General features: G+C 33.4%; 1 protein-coding gene across 1 annotated transcript; it reads right to left on the bottom strand.

Annotated features, from left to right (window-relative positions):
- Nucleotides 1-15,652: 15,652 nt before the first annotated feature.
- LOC100803418 (spermidine hydroxycinnamoyl transferase) lies at nt 15,653-17,442 on the bottom strand. Its single transcript, XM_003551855.5, has one exon. It carries the CDS (start codon nt 17,276-17,278, stop codon nt 15,917-15,919), a length of 1,362 nt encoding a protein of 453 aa, XP_003551903.1. The 5' UTR covers nt 17,279-17,442; the 3' UTR covers nt 15,653-15,916.
- Nucleotides 17,443-26,163: the final 8,721 nt, after the last annotated feature.

Genomic DNA, 26,163 nt, shown 5'->3' with positions numbered 1-26,163 from the left:
GTGTTTCTGTGTGTGTGTGTGTGTGTGTGTGTTTCTGTCTTTTATGTGTGTCTGTTTCTGTGTGTGTATGTGTTTCTTTGTGTGTGTGTGTGTGCGTGTGTGTGTGTGTGTGTGGGTGTGTGGCTGTGTATGTGTGTGTGTGTGTTGAAGATGCACACAAAGCGATGCAGTGTTAAAAGGGTCCAGAAGTTAGAAGCTGAGCTTAACAAGCTTGAATCTGAAGCTGAACTATCGGGTCTGAAAATCAATTTTGCTAAGAGTAGATTCGGAGCTTTCGGGATTTCTGATCAATGGAAGCATGATGCAGCAAAGTACTGCAGCCGCTTAACTCTTCTTTTTGTGTATCTTGGCATACCTATAGGGGCTATTAATGCAACAAAATGGTGAGCTGTGGACCAGAGTTTTGAATTCCAAATATGGTGGATGGAGGAACCTTGATATAAAAGACATCAAAACTTTCAACACTGCTTTGTTAGGAAAATGGAGATGGGAGTTGTTCCAGCAGCCCGATGAACCATGGGCCAGGGTTCTATTCTCGAAGTATGCTGGTTGGAGGTCCTTGGAAGAAGGGAAAACAGGTGGCCATGACTCATTTTGGTGGAAGGACTTGATCAGCATCCACAATCTGCAAGAAAACAGGGCACTTAGGAGGGAAATTGAATGACAACTTACTTGGAGGCGACCTTTGTTCAATAATGAGATTGCAATGGCGGATGATTTTATCGGAAGAATAGCTCAGAAGGAAATTTCTCCACACAGACTTGATATCTGGTGGTGGAAACCTGACCCAGGAGGCAAATTTTCTTCAAAAAGCGCATATGGACTGTTGTGGGGAGATCTAACGGGGATAAATCAGGAGGTGGTTTTTAAGGAACTTTGGAATCTTAAAATTCCACCTAAAGCCTCAATGTTTGCTTGGCGGCTAGTTAAGGATAGATTACCAACAAAGTTGAACCTTAGTAGGAGGCAAGTGGTGGTGAATGACACGACGTGCCCATTCTGCAGTAGTCATGAGGAGGATGCTGCCCACTTGTTTTTTCACTGCAGTAAGATCCTACCTCTATGGTGGGAATCACTATCTTGGATTGGAATAGCCACTGCACTTTCTCAACACCCAACGGAGCACTTTATGCAGCATGGGCATCAGGTTACGGGGACCACAAACTCTACTAGGTGGAAGTGTTGGTGGGTTGCAGTAACGTGGACCATTTGGCAACAAAGAAATAGAATAGTCTTTCAAAATCAAGGTTTCAACAGCAGCAAAGTTATGGATGATGCTCTGCTATTACTTTGGTCTTGGCTCAAGTCCAACGAGAAAGATTTTTTAGTTCACTTTAATCAATGGTCTTCCAATCTAACACTAGATTTCTGTACTTAGCTTGGGAGTTTGAGGGCTGGACTCTTGTAGCATGGGTTAGGTAGCAGGGTGCTATGGTGTTGGCTTTGTTCCTTCTAATAATAATAGGAACCAGCTGGCCCCTAAAATTTGTAATTTCAGTACCACTGGTACTCATTATTAATATATCATATCTATGTTTGCTGAGCAAAAAAAAATCTTTGCTGATAAAAAAAAAACATTTGCTTGCCGATTGATCAAAGATAGAATCCCAACTAAAGGGAATTTACGGAGAAGACAGCTGGAGAAAGGCTTTGCCCAACCCTACAACTATTGGTCTAGTAATTTATCAACAGCATTTTTTGATTAGGGTAGCAGTGCAGGGTTATTGTATTCTATTTAGATTGGCACCTGATTCGTAGGACCTATGGTTCTGCTAGTCTGCTGGTTTCTAACTTGTATATTTTGTACCTTTGGTACTCACAGTTATTAATACAAATTATAATTTTGCTAATAAAAAAAACATAATAGAAGACAGAGAGAACGGCAATGGCAGTCACAACATATATATACATAAGGCATGAACATATCAGTCCAATGAAAGAAAGGTCATGTAGACAGGCATAACATAAGTTACAAATATACCAGTAATGCATACAACCACAATTTCGAATTAGTTTTCAAATTAAACATATAAATACCTGAGTTCGAGGCTTCAAAGATATAATCAAAGCGCTTCCACAGCAACGCCAATTAGCAGTAGTAAATGATAACCCTAAAAAAACCATACAGAAATTAGCCACAGTGTATTTAAAGCCTTTTATCAACAATATGAGGGTTGTCCAGTATTCAAATAGAGAAGAACCATAATAATGATAATGGGTTTAGCTTTTTCCGTGAGTAATGGAGAAGGAAACTTGTCAACAATAGTACTAGTAGTTGTTTCATTTGCACACTGCACAATTCATAAATGATAAGGGGATCCACAAAATTCAGAAGAAGCTCAATGAAGTGGAGGATTTAGCATCTAATAGAAGCCTATCTGATGATGAGGTAAAGGCTAAGAGAGAATTACAACAAGAATTGTGGGAGGCCTCAATAGCTTATGAATCTTTATTAAGGCAGAAATCTAGAGGGAGACAAGTGGAGACATCAACTCAGATCAAGAACAAGAGACAAGTGCAGGCTCTATTCAGACCCAGGAAGCTCTTAAAATGTGGAAAATGATCCAACAATTGGGAGTGACCACTGGAAACAATCAGGATGTCCACCACAGGGAAATTCTACAAAAATTAAGCAGTATGGAAACCAGAGATAGATTGGAAGCTGAGAGGTTGGGAGATAATGATAGGGACCCATGAATATAGCCTCTTACAATGTTAGAGGTTTGGGGAAGGGAGTAAAATGGGCTGCCATAAGGAGATTAATCAACAAAGAAAATATTCAAATGCTATGTCTGCAGGAGACTAAGAAAGATAGCATTGATAGAACATTATGCCAGGCTATATGGGGTAGTGATGAAGTTAAGTGGGAGATGCAACCTGCAATCAATTCAGCTGGTGGCATCTTGTGCATGTGGACTGAATCAATTTTCAAGTTACAAAACAAGGTCACTGGAAATGGTTTCATTCTCTTGGAAGGAGTTTGCAACAGAGAAGACATGAAAATCTGCATTGTGACAGTATACTCTCCCTGTGATATAAATAACAAGAGACTATTGTGGGATTATGTGAAACAGCTGAAACAAGCCTCTCAAGTAAGACTATGGTGTGTGCTTGGGGATTTTAATTGCATAAGAACCCGAATGAAAGAATTGGAAAATCAGACAGATTAGTGGGTGATAATAGTATGCAAGAATTCAATGAATGGATTGAAGATATGGAGTTATTGGAGGTTCCTAATGTGGGCAGACAATACACTTGGTTTAGGCCAAATGGTGAATCTAAAAGCAGATTAGACAGGGCATTAATATCCCCTGAATGGAGGGACACGTGGCCAGAAAGTGTGTAGTTCACTTTAGCAAGAAATTTTTCAGATCATTGCCCTATTCTTATTAAAGCTAATAATGTGGATTGGGGTCCTAAACCTTTTAGGATTCTAAATTGCTGGCTAACAGATAAGTCTTTCAAAGATGTAGTCAATTATTGCTGGAATTCTGTCCAAGTTGTAGGATGGGGAGCTTATGTATTAAAAGAAAAAATCAAAAGGCTGAAGGGCAGATTAAAGATATGGAACAAGGAAGAATATGGGGATACTTTTTAAAAAGTTCAGCAACTGGAAGTAGAGCTTAATAAACTAGAGGAGGACACCTTGCATAGACAAATGACTGATCTGGAAATTTCAAGAAGGAAGAAGCTGCAGGAAGATTTGTGGGTGGCTGCCCAAGCCCATGAAACATTACTAAGGCAGAAATCAAGAACAAGATGGCTAAAGGAAGGAGACTGCAACACAAGATTTTTCCATGTCATGGTGAATGCAAATAGAAATAGAAATAGCATCAAAGGACTTCTCATTGAAGGTGTTTGGACAGATGAACCTAATAAGGTGAAGGAAGAAATCAGAACCTTCTTCTCCAACAGATTTCATAAAGCAGATTTTCAGAGACCTCGAATTGATGGCATCAGCTTCAAATCCTTAGACCATCAGCAGAATTCCATGCTTGTGGCACCATTTCAGGAATCTGAAATTCAGAATGCTGTCTGGGATTGTGGCAATGACAAGAGCCCAGGTCCTGATGGTATTAATTTCAGATTCATAAAGCAGTTTTGGGATACTTTAAAGCATGATATATTTCGATATATTCATGAGTTCCATGCTAATGGTGCTATTCCCCGAGGCTGTAATGCTTCTTTTATAGCTCTCATTCCCAAGATTTCAAACCCACAACATTTGGGAGAATATAGACCTATATCCTTAATTGGGTGCATGTACAAGATAATGGCCAAGGTGCTTGCAAACAGAATTAGAAAAGTGCTGCCAACAATAATTGAGGAAACTCAATTTGCTTTCATTGAAGGATCCCAAAAACAGTGGAGGAAAGGCTCAAAAGGATACAACGCAAATTTTTGTGGGGTGGAGGACTAGAGCAAAAAAGAATAGCATGGATTAAATGGGACCAAGTTTGTATGCCAAAGGACAAAGGTGGGCTGGGGATTAAAGATATTGATAGCTTTAATCTTGCTTTGCTAGCCAAATGGAAATGGAATTATATGCAAGAGAAGGGAGAAATCTGGTCTAGGGTGTTGGAGTCAAAGTATGGGGGTTGGAGGAGCTTGTATGAAGAAGGAAGGGAAAGGCATCAATCTATATGGTGGAAAGATTTAAAACAAACTGTTAATTCAACACAACATGGAGACATAGTTCACAGCAACATGAGGTGGAAAATTGTAGGAGGTGATAAGGTCAGGCTTTGGGAAGATAAATGGAATCAGCAACAGCAACCTCTAGCTGAGAGGTATCCTAGATTGTACCAAATATCTACACAGCAAAACCAAATCATCAGACACATGGGACAGCACATGCAGTCAGGCTGGGAATGGCAATTTCTATGGAGAAGATCGCTGTTTGAAAATGAAATTGAGTCAACAGTCAATTTTTTAAAGGATATTGAAGGTATACACATTCAGCAACAAGGATCGGATGAATGGGAATGGTTAGGTGATCAAACAAGGAAATATTCCACTCGTAGTGCATACAATCTGATTTTGGAAGCTTCTAAAGGGGGTCAGCATCAGGACTGGTGTAAGGAACTATGGAGGATTAAAATTCCTAGCAAAATTTCTGTTTTTGCTTGGAGGCTAATAGAAGACAGACTACCAACAAGGATGAATCTACACAGGAGACAAGTGCAATTGCAGGATCTGCGATGTCCTTTCTGCAGAGAAGCTGTAGAGGAGGCATCTCACTTGTTCTTCCACTGCGTCTTTATCCAACCAATTTGGTGGGAATCGATGTCATGGCTGAACTTACAAACTGCCTTTCCTCTTGGGCCGAAACAGAATTTTCTACAGCATATATCTATCCAGGCAGCAGGATTAAGGAGTAACAGATGGCGATATTGGTGGATGGCGGTAACTTGGGCTATTTGGAAAACCAGAAACAGAGTTCTGTTTTCAAATGCAGAATTTGATGCTAACAGATTGTTTGATGAAGTTGTTTTTTGGACTTGGACTTGGCTAAGACATTTTGAGAAACATTTCTCAACTCATCTTAATCAATGGGCAAGCAATATTAGTCAGGGTTTTATCATGTAATGGATGTTACATTTAGAACAAAAGATATGTTCTCCTAATATAAAGGCTGAAACCCTTCATCATTTTCAGATAAGCACTTCACTTCAGGATATGTTATTGTAAAACACTTACAAGCATAATAACTAAATGCAATACAAGAATATGAGAACTGACAAACCCAGTTACTTTGAATAGGTAACTGTTTTTAATATCAACAGTTACCTATTTTTATAGTCCAAAACAGTTATCAACAGTTACCTATTTTAATCCCACATCATAACATAACTAAATGCAATAACCTATTTTAATATCAACAGTTAACTATTTAAAACAGTTACAAGCATAATTTGCAATAACAGGATATGAGAACTTTTAGAAACTGCCAATACGAGGCATGTGAATAGTTTATGAACATTCTGGAAGCATTCAACAATTAAGCGAATAAAATAGAAAACAGAGCAAGCAACCCAGTTCCTTAAATCCACTTGGGTAAAAACATTATCTATACTTAAGCATTACTTGCTCAAGAAACAAAAAATATGTTAAAACAACAATAGTGAAGCCCACTCTATTGGACAGTAAAATGTTAAAGCAATTGCAGGCAATTTCAAAAACCCTGTGGATCCATCTACAGAAATCATGGTTGATTCTCTGTTATAGTGCAAACAGAATAACACCTTACTAAAAATCATGCAACATTACTTATTACTACCCAAAAAAAATAAAATAGGTCAAATGAAGTATAGAAGTTAGTGTTACCTTGATAAAGAGAACCCAACAACACACGCACGTTAGCGGAGCCTGTACAATCGCAAACAAAATGTTATCCGATGCACTCCCAATTCGGGTCAAACCACTCACAACGAAACTTAGCATACACGAATTTGACCTACGTACCTCGTGGAGAAAGCTTTGACCTTTGAGCACCGACGACTGTTTCAACACCCTAGTAGCAACTCTGTATCTAGGGTTTTCTTTGACCCAGGACAATGTGGGTTCTGTGGGGTTCGAGCGACGACAATATGGGTTTTCCGACAGCGTAGGGGGTTCTGTGGGTTCCAGCGACGACAATGTGGGTTTTCCGACAGTGTAGGGGGTTCTGTGGGTGTCGACGGAGCGGTTTTCGGCAGATTTCGGGCGGGAGGAGAAAGAGAACAGCAATTTCAGGCAGGAGGATGACAAAGAGAAGAGGTAGGGCAAGGTTTTCGAACGCGCGCGGCTTCTGAAATCTCTATTTTTTTTAACTTATAAACACAATAACATCGGTTTTTTATGGATAACCGATGTTAACTAAATATACTTAACATCGGTTTTTTAACAAACCGATGTTAAAATCAACTCCTTAACATCGGCTCCCTCAAAACCGATTTTAACTCTATGAAGTTAACATCGATTTTGCCCAAACCGATGTTACCATATTCATCTTAACATCATGTTAACATCGGTTTTTTAAATAACCGATGTTAACATGAAGTAGTTAACATCGGTTTTGCCCAAACCGATGTTACCATATTCATCTTAACATCATGTTAACATCGGTTTTTTAAATAACCGATGTTAACATGAAGTAGTTAACATCGGTTTTGCTAAAACCGATGTTAAGTAACTCCATTTAATTACAAAAATACCACCGCGCTTTTGTTAACATCGGTTTTAGCTATAACCGATGTTAATTGGGCGATATAGAAAGCTTTTTTTTTAGTAGTGTTCGCATACCTTCTTTTTGGTTTTTCTAATATTTCCCTTAAATAAACGTTGGTGGCAACTCCCTCTCATTTTCTTCTTAGAAAACAAATCTCTTTTATTTTCTTTCGCTGTCCCATCGTGATGTTAGGTTGCGACAATTTTAGATTTTCATAATTACTAGAGATCAGGTAATATATATATTATTTTAACAAGTTAGATTATTTATTGTTTTTACTGTGTATAATTTATGTTATTGTATGTTGCAGATATTTGGAGATCTTGCACCATTGTTTGACGGCCACTTGGAAGAAATTTGGGTTGAGCGGACAAATTTCATTTTAGAAAAATTTAGAAATAGATCATAAGTTCTTTTCGGTAGCTTAATATTGTATTTAACTGAGTTTAGCATAAGTTGTTTTTTAATATTAGTTATAGATCAAATTTAGTAATGTTTAGATTGGATTTATGTAGTTTACCATTGTTCGAAGTAGTTTAATTAGAATTGTTTTGGAGGGACTTTACCATGTAGTTATATGTGTTTAGCCATTTATTATTATTTATACCTTAATTTTAATATATATAGAGAGAGAGGATTGATTTTTTTTTTTTTTTATGGAAATTACATGTTGGATTGTCTTTAAACAAATAGCACACAAACAACATTAGTTTCTATATCAGTTATGACACTAATCAATGTAGAAAATCACTTTCTTCATCGGTGCTATGCTCAATGTAGAAAAATCCACTACTAGAAAATAGACTTTCAACATCGATTTTTTGAAAATCGATGTTAACATACACAACACGACATTAGTTATTTACAAAAACCGATGTCATATAATAAAAAAATATACAAAAAAACAAAAATTGCAAAAATAACATCGATTCTGGTTAAAACTGATGTTGTAAGGTACACAACAACATTGGTTTTTTTAGAACCAGTGTAGAAAGTAACTTTACAACATCGGTTTTATGCCAAAACCGATGTAGAAAGTGTCTTTAAATCGTACTTTCTACATCGGTTTTAGACCAATGATGTTATTTTTAAGACACTTTCTACATCAGTTTTAGACTAACCGATGTTTTTTTGCAAAAAAAAATAATATTTTATTTGTTTTTACAATGAACCAACCAGAACCTTAATTCCATGATTTTCTCCAAAGAGAACCCTTTATATATAACATACTTAAACAAAAGAATTAAAAACACAATTTTTGGATGTGCTTTCTTTTAATTGAACTTTTAAAAATTGCATCATTATATAATAGAAGGGAGAAAAGCAGTAAGAAAGATAGCATTGAAATTCTAGCCAAAAACCTAAAACCAGTGTGGGTGCCACATGCCTCCATCTTAATGTTTGTTCCATGAATTCAAGTTTATCTTTTGCCTTTGAATACTTCTCAAGATCATCTACATTTTGAACTGATGTCTAAAGAAACCTGGAACCAGTGTGGGGATCATGTTCGAGGTATAGTAGATTTAACATCAAAGAGAGTAATATTGAGAATAGTCTACTTACCTGACATTATTAAGCTCAAAACAATGAAGATCTGTACAAGATCAAGTTACTTATTTTTTACTGCCCATGAAAAGCTTCAGTTTTTGTATGAGTTACATTTTTAGATTCACCTTTCTTTTCATAATCATAAAGAATAGCATTAAAGTCACAAAGAATGACCCAAGGACCCCATTATTATAACTATATATCTTCATAGTCTTTACTCATATGTCTAAGACCTGGAATTTGGTGTAATTTACTAATGTTTTTGAAAGGAAATAGTAATATATTATTTGACACACTTTTTGAGCATACATTTATTATTATTATTATATTATTATCACATAATTTAAAACAAATTATACTAGCAGCATGATTTTATTTAAATTATGCTACTAGTATCTCATGTATCACATAAGAACATTTAATATAAGGAACCAATCAGAACGCAAGTAATATCAGAAAGTAGTTCTAACAATTAGCATACTACTAAATATGCAAAACTCACTAATAAATAGTCTCAACAACTTAAGTATGACACTTATGCAGGGCTTCCTCAGGTAACAAAACCCTGAAAATAGCGTAATGATGAATCAAGAATTGAAGGATTTCTCCTATTCTATGAATCAAGAAGAAAGGAATTCCCTTCACATTTACATGGCATTCAAAAAGAAAGAGAATTAGAATGCTACTGGTAGCCTCTTATCCTAATATTCTCTTATATATGAGTAAACAAGGAAAATTTAGATTTCAAAGGAACTCAACAAAGACAGAAATGATTCAAAGCTATAACTATATACTCTATGCTTACATGGCCCATGGTTCCCTAACAAGATATATATCATAACCAATGCATAAGTATGGTCGTGCTAGGGGTTGATCATAACTGGACTAATTTTTTTATATGCTGCTGGTCGCTAATTTTTTTTATTCATTCCTTATCATAACTGGACTTTCCAATTGACAGTGTTGTGTTGGGCCACACCACCATGAATTCCATGTTGGACCCAACGAATCTCTTGAGTCCCTTAATGATAACAACAATGACAATGATGTTATCGATGGTGAAGGTGCTCAACATGTTGGTCAACAACAACAATCAATAAGTTGTGATCATCCTAGACCAAGAGAAGTAAAAACTCATTCGAGAAGATGACAACCAACAACAACTAATGCACTGCAACAACATGACAAACCTATGACCATATGTACCACAAATAGTTGTGGGACATCATGAGCTATTATTATTTTTTTATATCAAAATATGTATAAGATGAAAATAATTTAACTTAAATATATGTGTTTTTCACCAAATCATATGTCCCTTATGGATTTTCAATTGGAAACCCTCATACACATTCGTAACACGCTTACGGATTACGGAGAGTCAATATGTATCGGGCTTACGAATTCATAATAAAAAACCCAATACTGGTTGTTAAAAAATGGTCTACGAAATTTTTTTATATTAATGGGCCATGAAACTCTCGAATGTGACACAAAATCGTTATTAGAACCATGCTCTAACCAACTCACATAATTGGCCATTGAGATTACTGCTTTTAATTAACATCAATCATATATAGCATTGGATTTTGTAATGTCAGAGCGTTATGGATTGACAAATCGTACGAGGCTTATGGATTTTCGATTATGAATCCGTAAGACAAGGCCATACAAATTACCAACTCGTAATGGGCCTACGACAACTCATATTGGGCTTACATATTACGGATTGTCAATCCGTATGAGGTTAATGGATTCGTAATCCATAACCCTTTTACAGGTTCGTATGAGATTTACGAATTAGTAATCCATAAGCCTCATAAACTTTTAAATATAATAGTTTTTAAATAATAATTGTCCATGTCATCCTTAAAAATTTAAAGAGAAAAAACTAATTTTTTATATTTTCCATCAAACAATTAAAAAATATGAAACAATTTAACATAAAATAAACATTAAAAAATATTGTTGTGAATAAATTTTCAACAAAGAAATCAAGAAATTCATTAGGTTCAATTAATTATGAAACAACAAACACAACTCCCACCTACTCATTGCATCACTAGCTTTCAATCCAACGGTCCTAATTCCTTTCGTCTAATGCAAAAGATGTTTCACGTAGGAATGCTAGACTCCGACATTGGGTACGTCATCTCAGGCCATTGATGTTTGTCACTTTAATTTCCACAGCTGTTGTTAACTTTATATTTTGTGGCTGTTGTGTGGCTGTTGTGTTTTGCTTTCTAAAGGTAGATAATTGGTATATGAAGTAGGTCCCCGATTTGGTCAGTATCAGACAGCTATTGTTTAATTATTTTTTTACTATTGATTTTAAAATTATAAAAAACCATTTTAAAAAAAGGTTTATACTTATGTGGCCTTTCAACACATAAAATGCTTTTCTACAAAATAATTATGTAAGTCTGATTCAGCATTGTATCCAGAGATGTGTAGGAACAAGAACCAACCCTTGTTGATTCAAAAAGATAAAAAAATAATAATAAACCTCCTTAGCCTTTTACCTAAAAAATGAAAATAAGAGAATTTGTTCAATAAAAAAATATATCTTTATTCATAAAGTAATAAATGAATAAAAATATAGCTAGTTTTCTTTTAAAGGGTTAAATAAATTTAGTTTTATTTTAATTTTTTCACATTTAAAATATAATTTAGATTTATTTTAATTCATGATGATGTAATATATCTTTTCTAAATTTTTTGTAACAGAACTGGATAGTATGGAGAAATTAAAACATTCATAAAAGTTAGGGACTAAAGCTTTTATTTAGAGAGACTAAAGCTGAAAAATAAAAATACAGAAAATAAATCATATTAATGAAAATAGGAACTTTAGTCATCACATGAAACTGAGTAATCTATAATTAACTACTATCTTGAGCTTTTTTTTTTTAATCTTTGATAAAAAATATTAATCGCGAGGAGGACGCTCACTTATTTTTTAATGTGCATACACATTTGGATGAAAAAGAAAGGAATTTATTAATACAAAATATTAAACGCGAGGAGCACGCTCACTTATTTTTTAATGTGAATACACATTAGGATGAAAAAAGAAAGGAATTTATTAATACAAAATATTAAACGCGAGGAGCACGCTCACGTATTTTTAATGTGAATACACGTTTGGAGGCCAAAGACAGGAATTTATTAGTATAAAATTGTTTAATTAATCATACCAGAAAAATAAATTATTTTTAAATTATTATTTAATATTTATTTTTTCAATTAAGTATTTAAAAAAATTTATTCCATTAGGTGATGACATGACATATATAATATTACGTCATCACGTCTTATTATTGATACCTTCAACATGATAATGGTGTATTAGTGCTTAAACGTGTGACACTCCGTATATCACATCATTTAACGAACTGAGATTAACAATAAGTAGTAAGTTGAAACAATTTTTTTTCGGGTAATTATTTGACAAAAAATAAATTTTTAGGTTGTAATATAAAAACAACCTATTTTTCATATGTGAAAAATTTATTTAAACCATATATAATTGGTGTTGTGTGATCTACAGTCAATATACACATACAACATGTTATTTTTCCCTCACTCTTCTTTTACTATTTTATGGACCAAAATATATATCTCACAATTAGATCTTGTTAGATTCTCTTTTAGTTTTGTCCAATATTAAACATACGCATCTTAACTCTTTAATTTTACTTTAATATTATCTTATTAATTATTAATTTAATGTAAATTGATAGGTGATTTATTGTAAATTTCAAATAGTATTTTTTTATTCCTATCAATAAAAAAATATCATATTAATTTAATGTTTTTCTTTATTTTGTGTGAAATTGTCTTAAAAAAATAGAATAAAGATTATTAAGTCTATATAAAAGTAAATTACATATAACTTCATCAAGTTATTTTAATTAATTTTTAGTTTTTTTAACAAATTTACAAATATTTGATCAAATATTATTGACTTATAAGATTTTCTTTTAAATATAACTTAAATTTATGATTATCATTTTTATTTTCAACAAAATTATAAAATTTATCACTTATCATATGTGAAATTAAATTAATTATTTTGATAAAATTCATCCTTATTATTTGTTAACTAAAAAAATATTTTTTAAATTAATTTAAATAAGTTTTTCATACTTGAAAAATAGTTAATGCACACCAACTAAAAAAAATTTATGCATATTAACAAATCCCATGTATATAATAATAATAATAATAATAATAATAATAATAATAATAATAATAATAATTTAATATTTTTAATATAAAATATTAAGCACCAGGAAAACAATCACATATTTTAATGTAGATATAAGTGTTTGTCTAATTATTTTGATGTACACGCCTAATGCACACCAACTAAAAAAGATTTGTGTATATTAATAAATTCCAAATAATAATAATAATAATAATAATAATAATAATAATAATAATAATAATAATAATAATAATAATAATAATAATAATAATAATAACACGACCGTGTATAATGGTAGGCAAATTAGGCAAGGCCCCAAAAAAAAAAATTTTTAGATTCCTAAATTTTTTTTATTACAAACTATTAATAAATTTTAATTGATCAAAATAAAATAATTTAGAATGTTACAAGATAGATTGTTTAAATCATATCTAAAATCAACAATGTTACAAGATAAATTAAATGAATTAACTATTTTATTTATTGAAAGTGAAGTGTTAGAATTGCTTGATTATAAAACTCTGATAAATGATTTTGTAGTTAAAAAAACTAGAAGATTAATATAAAAATTGATATTTTATATAATATACTAAATCTCTTTAAAATTTTTGTAAAAAAAAAAATCCCTTTAACATTTTTGCTTTAGGTCCCAAAATATCTGGACACGGTCCTGAATAATAATATAGTATTTTTAATATAAAATATTAAACACCAGTCATGCTATCAACAAATCCCATATATAATAATAATAATAATAATTTAGCATTTTTAATGTAAAATATTAAACGCGAGAAGCACAATCGCTTATTTTAACGTGGATGTAAGTTTGCACGCAAAACAAATCAATTTATTAAGATGCAACTCTATCAAATAAATAAATAAATAAATAAGGACGCTTTTGTTGTCCAAACTATTTTATTTTATCCTCTGAGTGTAGGATAAAACTTGTGCAAGTTTCGCGTAGTGTTCTTATATGAGGTTTTATTTATTTACATTCAACTTCATTCGTTTATTGGTAAAAATTAATTCCTACTCTTTCGATTAGATTATGCTATATAATAAATCATCTCCCACTTCCCTTTTATTTATTCTTTTTCTTTTATTGCATTCCATCTCTATTTCCTTATATGATGCTATGCCCTAATAAAAAATACCACTCAAAATTCTTTCAAAATGCTTAAATTAATAGTTTTAAATATAAAATAAACAAATTCAAATGTAAACAATTTAATGATATTTTTATTACAGTATTTATCTATATATAATAAAATACAACCATTTCTTTTGAGAATAAAATATTTTCTTCTTATAAAATATGAGACTACAATGTAATTTAGAAATATTTTAAAAATTTCATATTATTAAATATTTTGAATTTTTTCATGTTAATTTTTTTCTTTCTAAATTTTCACCTACTAAATAATAGTTTCTTATAAAATAATAGTTTTTGGGTTAAGAATTATTCTTTTTCTTCAAAACTTTTGTACATTGCCATATTAGTCCTACAAAAGAATCCGGTTGGCCAAACACGAGGTAAAGATATAGTTTCCCCTTTCCTATTTTATCTTGGTCGAGTCTAACGTGTACCGAGTGAGTGATATACACGGTTGGCCGCTGCCAGCGTGTTGAATGCGAGTAGTATAATTATTAATTTAGACCTTTCATGACAGTAAGCATTCAAGTATTTATGGGCTCAAAAAGTTTAATATATCAGGTGGATTAAAATTACAAGTATTATAATCCGAGTAGTCTAATTATTAAATTAGACCTTTCAAGACAGTAAACATTCAAGTATTTAAGGGCTCAAAAAGTTTAATATATCAGGTGGATTAAAATTAAAAGTATCATAATTTGTGTATTTCTCAAATAAATTAAAAGTTATACATAAAGATATAGGAAAAGTTAAATTTATTTTTGTCCTGTGTATTTTCTGTCAAATTTGACTTATTTAAGCTCTAATGCAGTAACACGACTAGGTTATTTTTGATATACAGTACTATTAAGCACAAGGAACACAACTTATTTTAATGTTTTTTTTTTTGTTAGAGGAAGTAAGAAAAAAAAAAGAGACAAGTTACAGCCTTCGAAAGGCAACACCTTGCATATCTGCAAGAAGACACAAATTATACTGGGAAGGAGGAGAATTAAAGCTGTCATTAGTAAGAGCTCCCTTCTTAATTTTTTTATTTTTTTTGTGAATACTCCCTTCTTAATGTGAATGTACATTTGCAAGCAAAGGAAATTAATTTAAATAAGATAGCATGCACTTTTGTCGTCCAAACTAATTTTTTATCCTGAGTAGAACAAAACTTTTGCGAGTTTCAAGTACTATAATATTTATATGAACTTTTATTTACTTACATCCAATTTCATTTGTTTACTGATAAGAAAAAAGTTACTCTTTTTTAATTAGATTATACTAAATAACAACATTTCCCATTTCCTTTTTTATTCCTTTTCATTTGTTGCATTGTATTCCATCTCTATTTAAAATACCAGTCAAGACATTACCATACTGTCTAAACATGAATCTTGTTTAAAATAATTACATTTAGAAATTCTCTCAAAAAGAAGCTCTGCACACCTAGCACACTTCCACTAGCAACACCTCTGAGAAGCACTTTCTTCCTGACCCATATATAATGAAAGAAAAAAACTGAACGTTGCAACTTGTTAGGATCGTCTCAAAAGAAAAATAAAAAAGCATTTTCTACTAGCCCTTGTTAGGATCGTCTCATTTTTCAGGTGACGCCACCATCAAACATATACTTAATAGTTAATAAAGAAAGAAAAAACTGAACGTTGCAACTCTTAAACAGTAACTAATTAAAAACAAGTAAACTGACTTTAACATGCCCAGAAACATAAAAAGTAAACAATCTGCAAAAAGTAGTAGCAATCCCAAACACAACACAGCTAACAGGATATTTCATAGCTCCATATATGTGCTATAATGAGGATACATACATATCCGCGTAGAACAACTTCTTCAAAAGTTGCAATTGTGCTGTCTCGAAATTAAGGTAGACAACAACACCGTCTCCATCTGGGCTTGGAAAAATCCCTACCCTATCAACTTGTTGAAACACATGTGCTAAAGTGAATTGCATAGGCTTTCCCCAACCAAAATCAGCTTCATACACTGGCATGTTCATCCAGCTTGTGAGGAGAATGTTATGATCCCTAGCATACGCCGGTTTTGTACCGTGTCCTTGTCCCATGAAAAAAGCCCTAATGTGATCCACTTGCTCTTGCCCTAAACCAACACTTAATTGTGACTTTACATACTCACCCGTAACCGCGTTAACTGCTTCCCTTATCTTTTGAGCAGCATAACCTAATGGCTTTGATATGATATCTCCCTCATAACATTTAGGTGTCATTGTTCTTGCCAAAGCATTCCCAAGATAATTCTCAGGGATTGGTGGAGTCAGTAACCTATTGCGAAAATTAACACTAAACCGAACTATAGTTGGGTGGTTTGAATTGGAATTCTCACCAGATTCAGCACGAGCCTTAGATGCACATCTCCATATATGAGCAGCAATAGATTCAAATCTGCTATAAGGTCTTGCCCCTTCTCTTGAAGGTTCATCATTAGCCTTCTTCTTTAGCCTCTCCACTTGGCTTGACTTGAGTTTTAACAATGCACCGCTCCATCTTGCATTCTTCTTTTGCTCTAATTGTAGTACAGGCTTCAACTCTGGTTGATCAACGCGTTGTGATGATGGCTGGTGTGGAAATTTGAGTAGTGTTCGATCGAGAAAAGGAATTTCATTAGGGTTTAGTTCTTCTCCTCGAGCCAGCTTTGCCCATCTATTCATGAACTGAGTGAGGCCGGTTGCATCAGTCATAGGGTGAGAGATAACAACTCCAATGGCAAGGCCTTTACCACAATGGAACCTTGTGAATTGAAGTAGTAATAGGGGAATCTCCTCTATGGGTGGAGTATAATCAATATCTGGAACAAGTTCCTCGGTCAACTTTGAAGGTGAAAAGTCTCCATAATCATCAAGTGTGTGTGAGGTTTTAGCTTCAATCAATGTCACTCCCTTTGCGTTACAATCCACTTCTATGCGACCACTTTTTGTCAAGCTGAATCTGCCAGCGAATGGATAGTAGTACACCAAAAGCTTGCTAAGAGAGTTCCTCAATCTCTCAATGGTGTTGCTGTTGGGATTTGCTTCGTATATGTAGACAATGGCTACATGACCTAGGACACCGATTTGGTCACTATCGGATAGCCATGAAGGATCCTTTGGAGTTGGTTGATTAGGAGTGACATTGTAAGAACCCACAATGGTTACCATTTTTGTGCTTGAACCTTGAAGACTTGAATGTGCTTGAGGCTGCTTATATGCTTCATCCCTTAGTGAGGCCACAATGGTTACTATTTGTGTGGATTTGAATTTTGGGGATAAATTAAGTTGCAAAAATAAATGATTGTGTGTGACAAGTGGGCGTGAGTGGGAGAATCTGGAGGTGCCATGTGGGTGACCTATTCTATTTTTAATATAAAATATTTAACAAATTATAACCATTATTCTTAGAACATTAGTTAAAAATTAGAGAAACAAATTTATTAAGTATGCAAAATTGTACCCTCTATAATTTTTCTTTTACTATTTTATAATTTTTATAATAAATATTTTTTCTTTTAGTTCCTTAACTAATATCTTAAATACATTTGTTTAGTAAAATCTTAAAAAATTATATGCAAGGTACACGCTCAGTTATTTTAACGTTAATGTGCGTTTGCTTGAATGCAAAAGAAATTAATTCAATAGGATGACACTTTTTTAAAATCCTAAAAAATTATATGCGACGCTTAGTTATTTTAACGTGAATGTGCGTTTGCTTGAATGCAAAAGAAATTAATTCATTAGGATGACACTTTTTTGGTCCAAACTCTAAGGTGATGGCTACCGTGAAGTAACAGGAAAGTGAAACACCCATGGAGCATTATAATTTACCTGTAATATCAGGTCACTAACTGGAAGAAAACATAATAAAGAATTAAAACGTTTTTTACATAAAAAATAAAATAAAATAAAAAGATAAAGCATAGTAAAGTGGACAAGTTTATCAGGTATCCAGTTTGTTCACTAAAAAGGAAAACTTGTTAAACCGGTAATTTTTTAAATATATTTGAATATATTTTTTTATAATAAAAATATTCCTTTTCCCCCTCTAATTTTAACAAAAATTCAAAGCACTCTCCACAAAATAAGGGGGAGAATTAAAACTGGTTTCCTACCGACATGGTATTAAACCTCAAAGCACCTCTCCACAAAATAAGGGGGAGAATTAAAAAAACAACAATCACCATCTAATTCAAGCGCATCCTTTCCTATTTACTCCAAGATGAAACCCATTAATTCCCAGTACAACAAATTATATAGCAAACATATGTGGATCAGATTACGCGTTGTCAGATCTCATAGCACTAAGAAAATTTGTAGTATTGAGTTTTGAAGATTTGGGTCTTCAAGTTTTGGGCTTTGTAGATCTAGATGAACTCAGATCTAGAAGGTTTTGTTTTGTAGATCTAGAAGAGCTTAGATCTTCGTGCAGGTCCTCCATATGTGGATAGTGTTGGAGACGTCGACAGAGGAGATCCAACTGCACTGGGGAGAAGCACACCACCATGACGGTGTAGGTATGCTCGCAGTGGATGGAGATTTGAAGTGGGCTTGTAGAGCAAGCGTCGATGCTACACTACTAAAAAAAGATGTTTTAACATTGTTAAATCTAAGTCGGGGTTTTTTAAAAATCGATGTAGAAAATAAGGGGTGGCATTTTTGAAATTAAATCCAACTTTTTTAAGACGGTTATATAAAACCCGTCTTTGAAATTAAATCCTTTATTGCTTCTAACCTCCGTCCGTTGTGCTTCTCGTGCCCTCGATCTATTGCTTCTTGTGTCCTCTTCCCGAAAACTCCAAGAACAATGAGAAGGATCATCACACCCCAAATCAACCAAAAGTCCCAAACTCATTTAGGGAAAAACCAGGTCGAGAGAACTCCACAACAAAAATGTTCATAACTCTCAAATCACAAAGTCGAAGAAGGTATTTTCCTGTTGCTTTTATTCATCTTCTTTTTTGTTGAACCACAACCACCATAATCAACAGTCGGCGCCTCCATTCATCTTCGACCTTCCAACCATCGCAACACCACCAAATTCGCACTACCACCACCATCCAAACACCACCGCTTCTGCATGTTGCCACCGTCGACACCACAACCACCCAAACACTATCACAACTGGGCGCCACCACTGAAGTGATGCCAGATCTGTACCCTAAACCCCCTTCATGCAGTAGATCTATTCCCTAAACCAGGAGTGCGCTCAGTGCCCAGTTCACTCTGCAAATCCGCTTCTCACTACATTTCCTATTCTTGTTAAATTTTGTTTTATATGTACATGTATGGCCAGAGAAATTGGAAGTTAATCCTAGATTCTCACAAAGATATATTTGATGAGAGAACTGAAGTAAGTTTCTAAAAATTTGTTGATATTTATTTTCATTTTGAACTTACGCCTTTAATTCTGATGAATTTTTTTTCAAGTTGATTTGAAGGACTAGTGGAGAAACATGATACAATGAAAATGAATCAGAATATGCATATCTCTTTGAGTGTTTTAGAGAGGTAGCAAAAGAAGAAGGTGGTTGCTTCAACGGTTTTGGGGAAGGAATATGTGAGGAGGAACAATATAAGGAACAAGGAGTTTAGTTCTAATGGAGTTTTTGAAATGGAGGAGGCAGAGTAGTTCCTCTACTCTATGCTGGGGGATGATTCTGATATTAACTTGGCTGTTGTTAGAGACGTTCTTTTTGAGTATTTTCTGTAGTCTACACTATCTAGCTATGCTATATACAAATGTGCACCTCCAAGAAATACTATCATATTCATCAAAGTAAAATGACTTATTTGTCCTGCATTCCCTCACTATTGGAGCATATGATTGTTGTACTCTAGTTTTATTCATGTAGAAGTCTCTTTTGTTTACTATTAAATGAAATACTGAAATTTATTTATTTATTTTATTGTGAAATTTATCTTTTTAATTTCGCCTTTCCTATGCTCTATCGTTGCTTCAAAGACTTGCATGAGACGATGTTGTTTTAGGCTATAAGCTTGTAGTGAAATTTTGAATTTATGTTGAATCAAATTTAATCCAGCATTTTGGACAATCTTGTTCATGGATTGGTGAAATAGTAGGGGCGTCCCCTTGATCACTATTTAAAAAATTGATGAAAGTAATGAAATAAAATATACTTTTTTCTGTATTTTCATGTTGATTATTCCTACCAAAAAGTACAACAAACCTAAGGTGTCCCATATAAGTACCTAAGTTTGTATTGAAACTAAAAATAAGAACAAACCTACCTAATGAGTCCCTATGTACATAAATCTTGAAGATGTTGGGTGCATGAGTGATTTTATAAAAGAGGATTGCACCACTCAAAACATTCATCATACCACCTATTTTAGGGATTTGGTGCCTAATAATACCTATTTTGGGCACCAACAAAGTACAAGGATTTAAACTCTTGCGAACTAAACCCTCATCCAACAACTCATTTACTTAAGGAATAAACTCAAGCCCAAGAGATGTGACAATGCTAACAAGTGTCTTTTTACAAAGGAGAAAATGTGGAGGTTGTCTAAGAGGGGAAGTTTCTTTAATGTTTGTCTTTATTGTAAAATGACTTTCCTTCTTAGCTAACCTCTTGGAGGAGACACTTACCTCCTTACACTAACCATTAATGGTTGTCCTTCTTCTTGGGGGTAGATTTCTTCACTAGATTCTTCTCCTTTTGCTTCTTCACTTTCACTAGAGGAAGGTGAAGTAGTAGCCTCATCTTGGCTACTATAAATGTCTTGGCTCCTCATAATCATGGTTTTCTTGGTGGGGCATTAAGATGTAATGTGTCCTATTTCAAGACATTTAAAGCACTTTATAGAGCTAGTCTTCTCTTGCATACTAGCCTTAGGGGGTTGCTTTTCTATTATCTTCCCCTTATCATCTTTGGGCTTAGAAGGTGCTGCCCCTAAGATGCCTAGACCTTGGTTTTTCTTTGGATAAGAGTGAGAGCCATAAGATTTTAAAGTAGACTTTCTTTTAAGTTTTTGCTTTACCCTTATTTCCCAATCTAAGTAAGCCTCTACATTGTCCTTCCCATAGAAGTATGGGAGGTTAATGTTAGCTTCTTGAGGCTTTCTTTCATTTTCTCTCCTATGGGAGTGAGGTCTAAGATGTGACCTATGCCTTCTTTTATAATAGTCACGAAGTTCTTCACTTAGGCTCTTGCAAGAGTTATGACTACTATAGGAGGCATGTTTTCTTTTCTTAACTCTTTTAGTATTTTCCTTCTTTCTTCTTCCCTTATTTGTTCCCTCTCATCTTGATTTATTTTTACCCTCTCTTTTCCTTTTTCTTTTCTTTCTAGTTTTTCTTTCCATAACTTGAGGGAACTCAACTCATCTAAGATTCTAGATAAAGGGTCCTTATGACTAGTACCCTCACCATTAACACTAGATGAATGATGACTCATGTTGGTTCCTAAGTTGTGGTTCTTTCTTGTTGGGGGTTTGAAAAAAAGGTAAAAGCTAGGGTTCCAAAAGAACTCAAGATAAGCGTGATAAGCAAGAAGAAAGTATTATGCAATAACAAGATAAGCTAGGTGTAACTAGTAAAGAAAATAAGCTATGAAAGTAAGCAACAAATTAAAGTGAAAGAAATGTAAACTAGACAATTCTTAAGAGTGTTTGGATGACCTCATTTAAGGTTCCCAACAAAACACTCACTATCCTAAGGAAAAATTGCCTAAAATTATTACACACAAATGGAAGTAGCGTGACCTATTAGAGGCTCCCAATTTACTTCCAATGAAAGGCCTTTTTGTTACAAAATTCAAAAGCAATGAAGGTAAGTAAATTGTCAATTAAAAAATTACAAAAAGGTCCTCAATTTTGGTGGTTGTTCTCTCTTTGGTGATTAACTAAATTTGGAGTGCTTCTTAGTCCAATAGCTCTTAAGGTGGTTGGCCCCTTGCTTCTTGACTCAAATTCTTAAAGGCATGACACCAATCCTCCTTTGCAATTTCCTATATGGCAACTCACAAACAAGGAAACAAAGAGACAAGCAATAACCAAAGACAAAAAAAAAAATGAAATGAAAGCTAAACCAATATAGTTTTATCAAGACAAATTTTCAAGGATTATTCAGCAATTAAAGCAATGACAAGCACATAAAATCAAGCTAGGACTCAAAGAGAAACCTAGAATGGCTCTAGAGTATAGTAAAAAAAACTAAAAAAATAAGACTCAAGAAACCTCTAATTTTGGAACTTGTTTTCACACTAATTTTTAATTGAAATTTCAGAACTATGATTGGTATAAAATAGACACAAATTATAGAACAAATTTCGAGCCAAAACAACAAGCACCCTTCCTTTTCACTTTTTTTTTAACACTGATTTTCCTGCCGACTTGTGTGATTTTTCATATTTTTTCCTTTTATCCAAATCACTTGGTTCTTTTTTTATATTTTTTTTCCAGATGTCTTGAAAATTCAGTAAACATTTCACCTCAAAATTCATAGTGACAAATTCCCAATAATTTTTATAAATACTTATGTTCAAGCTGCAAGTACTAGCGATGTCAACCTAGAAATCAAGAGTAGTGTTTATGTTGCTTAAGGCTTGGATAATTACAATTTGTGTTTGCTTATGCTCAAATGTCTTGAATAACACAATTCAATAGAGTTTAAGACTTATTTTGATTCACAAATCCAGCAACAACTCAGCACCACAACTCAATTTCTTCATAGGCATCATATAGGAAACTTAGAAAACAAAACAAAGTCCAACAACAAGACTAGGAATTGATTTAGAACATGTTATGAACTAAATAACACGCATGAATTAGACTCAAAATTCAAAAGATAGGCTAAGTATGACAAGAATACATGAACAAATGTATCTAGAATTCAATCAACAAAATAAAAATTCAACACAAACTCAGAACATAAGGTGACAATTATTATGACTAAACATGACTCTAAGACAACATGGATTAAGTGATTTACACTTAGATTTTTGTGTTTTTTTTCTAATCAATATTTTGGAAGAAAATTTAGATCTAAAGGTTCAATACAAGAAAATTATGATTGCAAAATGATAGAACCTAAAATCAACACAAAAACATGATTCAAGAGTAGATCTATAAAATTTGAACCATAGGAATGCAAGAACAATTGTAGATCTAAGATTTAATCGATTTATTTTTTTGAATCTAATATAAACAGTACCAAACCACAGGACAATGGAGGATATACATGGAGAATAAGATGAAGAACAAGGAATTAAAGTGAGTTGACCAAACAAAAAGATAGAGGAAGCAAAAGAACATCACCTAGACGAAGATGCTCTTGATACCACATGATGTAGCTCCATATAGAGTTTGTAGGCCTTGGATCTTCTTCATTAATGGAGTCCTTTGCTTCTTGAAGTTTAATGACAGTAGAATGGAGAAGGAAGAAAGATGATTGGAGATGCCATTTCAAGGAGAAGATGAGTCAAGAAGAAGCTCACTACCATAGGAAGCCATGGATAAGAGCTTGAAGGTACGAAAAGATGAGTGAAGGGAGAGGGAGAGAAGGGGCACGGAATTTTGTGCCTCAAATGAGGCCTGAAATTTGAAGTGTAATTCTCAAATGATCAAAGTTGAAAAAATGCACACACATGGCCTCTATTTATAGCCTAAGTGTCATACAAAATTGGAGGGAAATTTGAATTTCTATTCAAATTTCACTTGAATTTGAAGATGAATTTGTGGAGCCAAAATTTCACTAATTATGATTAGTAAATTTTAGCTATGGTTCAGCCCACTAATCCAAGATCTGTAGAAGTAAAACTTCCAAGATTATTTTGATGATGCCAAAGATTTTTAAAAAGATACATTCAAACAAGATTAAAGAAATCAAGAAGATTCAAGTGAAGATTCAAGAGAAGACTCAAGATATGCAAGAACTTCAAGAAAAACATCAAGATAAGTATAAAAAGAATTTTTCAAAGAAAAGATTGAATATCACAATTTGTCCAAAAGAATTTTTCAAAGAAAAATCTTTTACCAGAGTTTTTACTCTCTGGTAATCGATTACCATAAGGCAGTAATCGATTACAAGAAGCCCAAAATAGTTTTATAACTATTTTACAAAGTAGTAATCGATTACCATGGGCATGTAATCGATTACCAATGTTTTTGAACATTGAATTTCAAATTTCAAGAGTCACAACTTGTGATAAAACATTTTCAAACTTATGTAATCAATTACACAACATTTGTAATTGATTACCAGTATTTCTAAACGTTGGTTTTCAAATCTAAACATGAAAAGTCACAACTGTTGATGTGTAATCGATTACACTATAATGGTAATCGATTACCAGTGACTGGTTTTGAAAAATTGCCAAGAGTCACAACTTTTAAAGTGACTGGTTTTTGAAGAAATTTCCAAGAGTCACAACTTTTTTAAAGTGACTGGTTTTGAAGAAATTGCCAAGAGTCACAACTTTTAACATGGTTTCTTCAAGAGCCATCAAATGGCTATAAATATGTGACCATGGCACGAATTTCAACATGATCATTCTTAACATCTTTTTCAGAGTCTTTGTTCAACACTTGCTTTGTCAAGAAAAGTTCATTGGGCAAAAACTTGTGCTATTCTTTTTTCTTCCTCTCCTCCATTCTTACAAAAAGCTTTTCAAGAGACCTACTCTTGGTGATTGTTTTCAAGAGAAGGTCTTCTTGGTTACAAACATTGGACACAAGGGACCAACATTCCTTGGGTTCATTGCAAGAAGCATGATTTGTTTCTTGGTTGATCACTGGACAGAAAAGACCAATGTCTTTTGGGTTCATTGCAAGAAGTGGGTATAACTTCTTGGTTGTTATCACTAGACACAAGGGACCAACGTTCCTTGGAGTTCATTGCAAGAAGTGGGAATAACTTCTTGGTTGTAATCACTGAACACAAAGGAGGGAAGTCCTTTGTGGTTCATTTCTTGTAAAAGGATTTTACAAGGATAATGAAAATCTCAAGCGGGATGCTTGGGGACTGGACGTAGGCATAGGTTGTGGCCGAACCAGTATAAATCCGGTTTTGCATTCTTTTTTCCCTTAATCTCTTTTACTTTCTGTTGTGTTTATATTTCTTTAAGTTTACTTCTCCTTATTTGTTATTCGAGTAACTTATAATTAAAGAAATAATTGAATCAAGGGAATATCTAAGAAAGGAAAATTTTCAATTAGTAATAGTCAACGAAATCTTAATTCAACCCCTCCTTCTTAAAATTTCTGAGGCCACTTGTCCAACAAGTGGTATCATAGCAGGTTTCTTGTAGAAAGTTTAAAAACTTCAAGAAATATGGCCTCAGGAAATTTCTTATTCCCAAAAGGAAATTCCATCAATAGGCCTCCTATCTTTAATGGAGAGGGTTACCACTATTGGAAAACTTGTATGCAAATCTTCATTGAAGCAATAGATTTAAACATTTGGGAAGCCATAGAAATAGGACCTTATGTACCCACCATAGTAGATGGAAGTTCAACAAGTGGAAGTACAACAATTGAAAAACCTAGAGATAAATGGTCTGAAGAAGATAGAAGAAGAGTTCAATATAATCTTAAAGCCAAAAATATCATTACTTCAGCCCTAGGAATACATGAATATTTTAGAGTCTCAAATTGTACAAATGCGAAGGAGATGTGAGACACACTTCAACTCACACATGAGGGCACAACTGATGTTAAGAGATATAGGATTAATACTATAACCCATGAATATGAACTATTTAGGATGAAAACAAATGAAAACATACAAGATATGCAGAAAAGATTCACTCACATAGTTAATCATCTTGCTTCACTAGGAAAAACATTTCCAAATGAGGATTTAATAAATAAAGTTCTGAGATGTCTAAATAGAGAATGGCAACCAAAGGTAACTGCCATTACTGAATCTAAACATCTATCTAGTATGTTTTTTGCCACATTATTTTGAAAAATTGCAAAAACATGAGATAGAATTGCAAAGACTTAATCAAAATGAGAAAGAGCAAGAAAACGTATGCTCACTGACCAAGAATCATGAAAGTGACCAAGAGGAGCCCTCAAATAAAAAG

The sequence above is a fragment of the Glycine max genome, chromosome 18 (genome assembly GCF_000004515.6).
Source record: "Glycine max cultivar Williams 82 chromosome 18, Glycine_max_v4.0, whole genome shotgun sequence".
Lineage (NCBI taxonomy): Eukaryota > Viridiplantae > Streptophyta > Magnoliopsida > Fabales > Fabaceae > Glycine > Glycine max.
This window is presented reverse-complemented; position numbering and strand designations above follow the sequence as displayed.

What these genes read in the sequence shown, in the direction of transcription:
- LOC100803418 (XM_003551855.5), bottom strand. Translation starts at nt 17,278, where the DNA reads ATGGTAACCATTGTGGGTTCTTACAATGTCACTCCTAATCAACCAACT.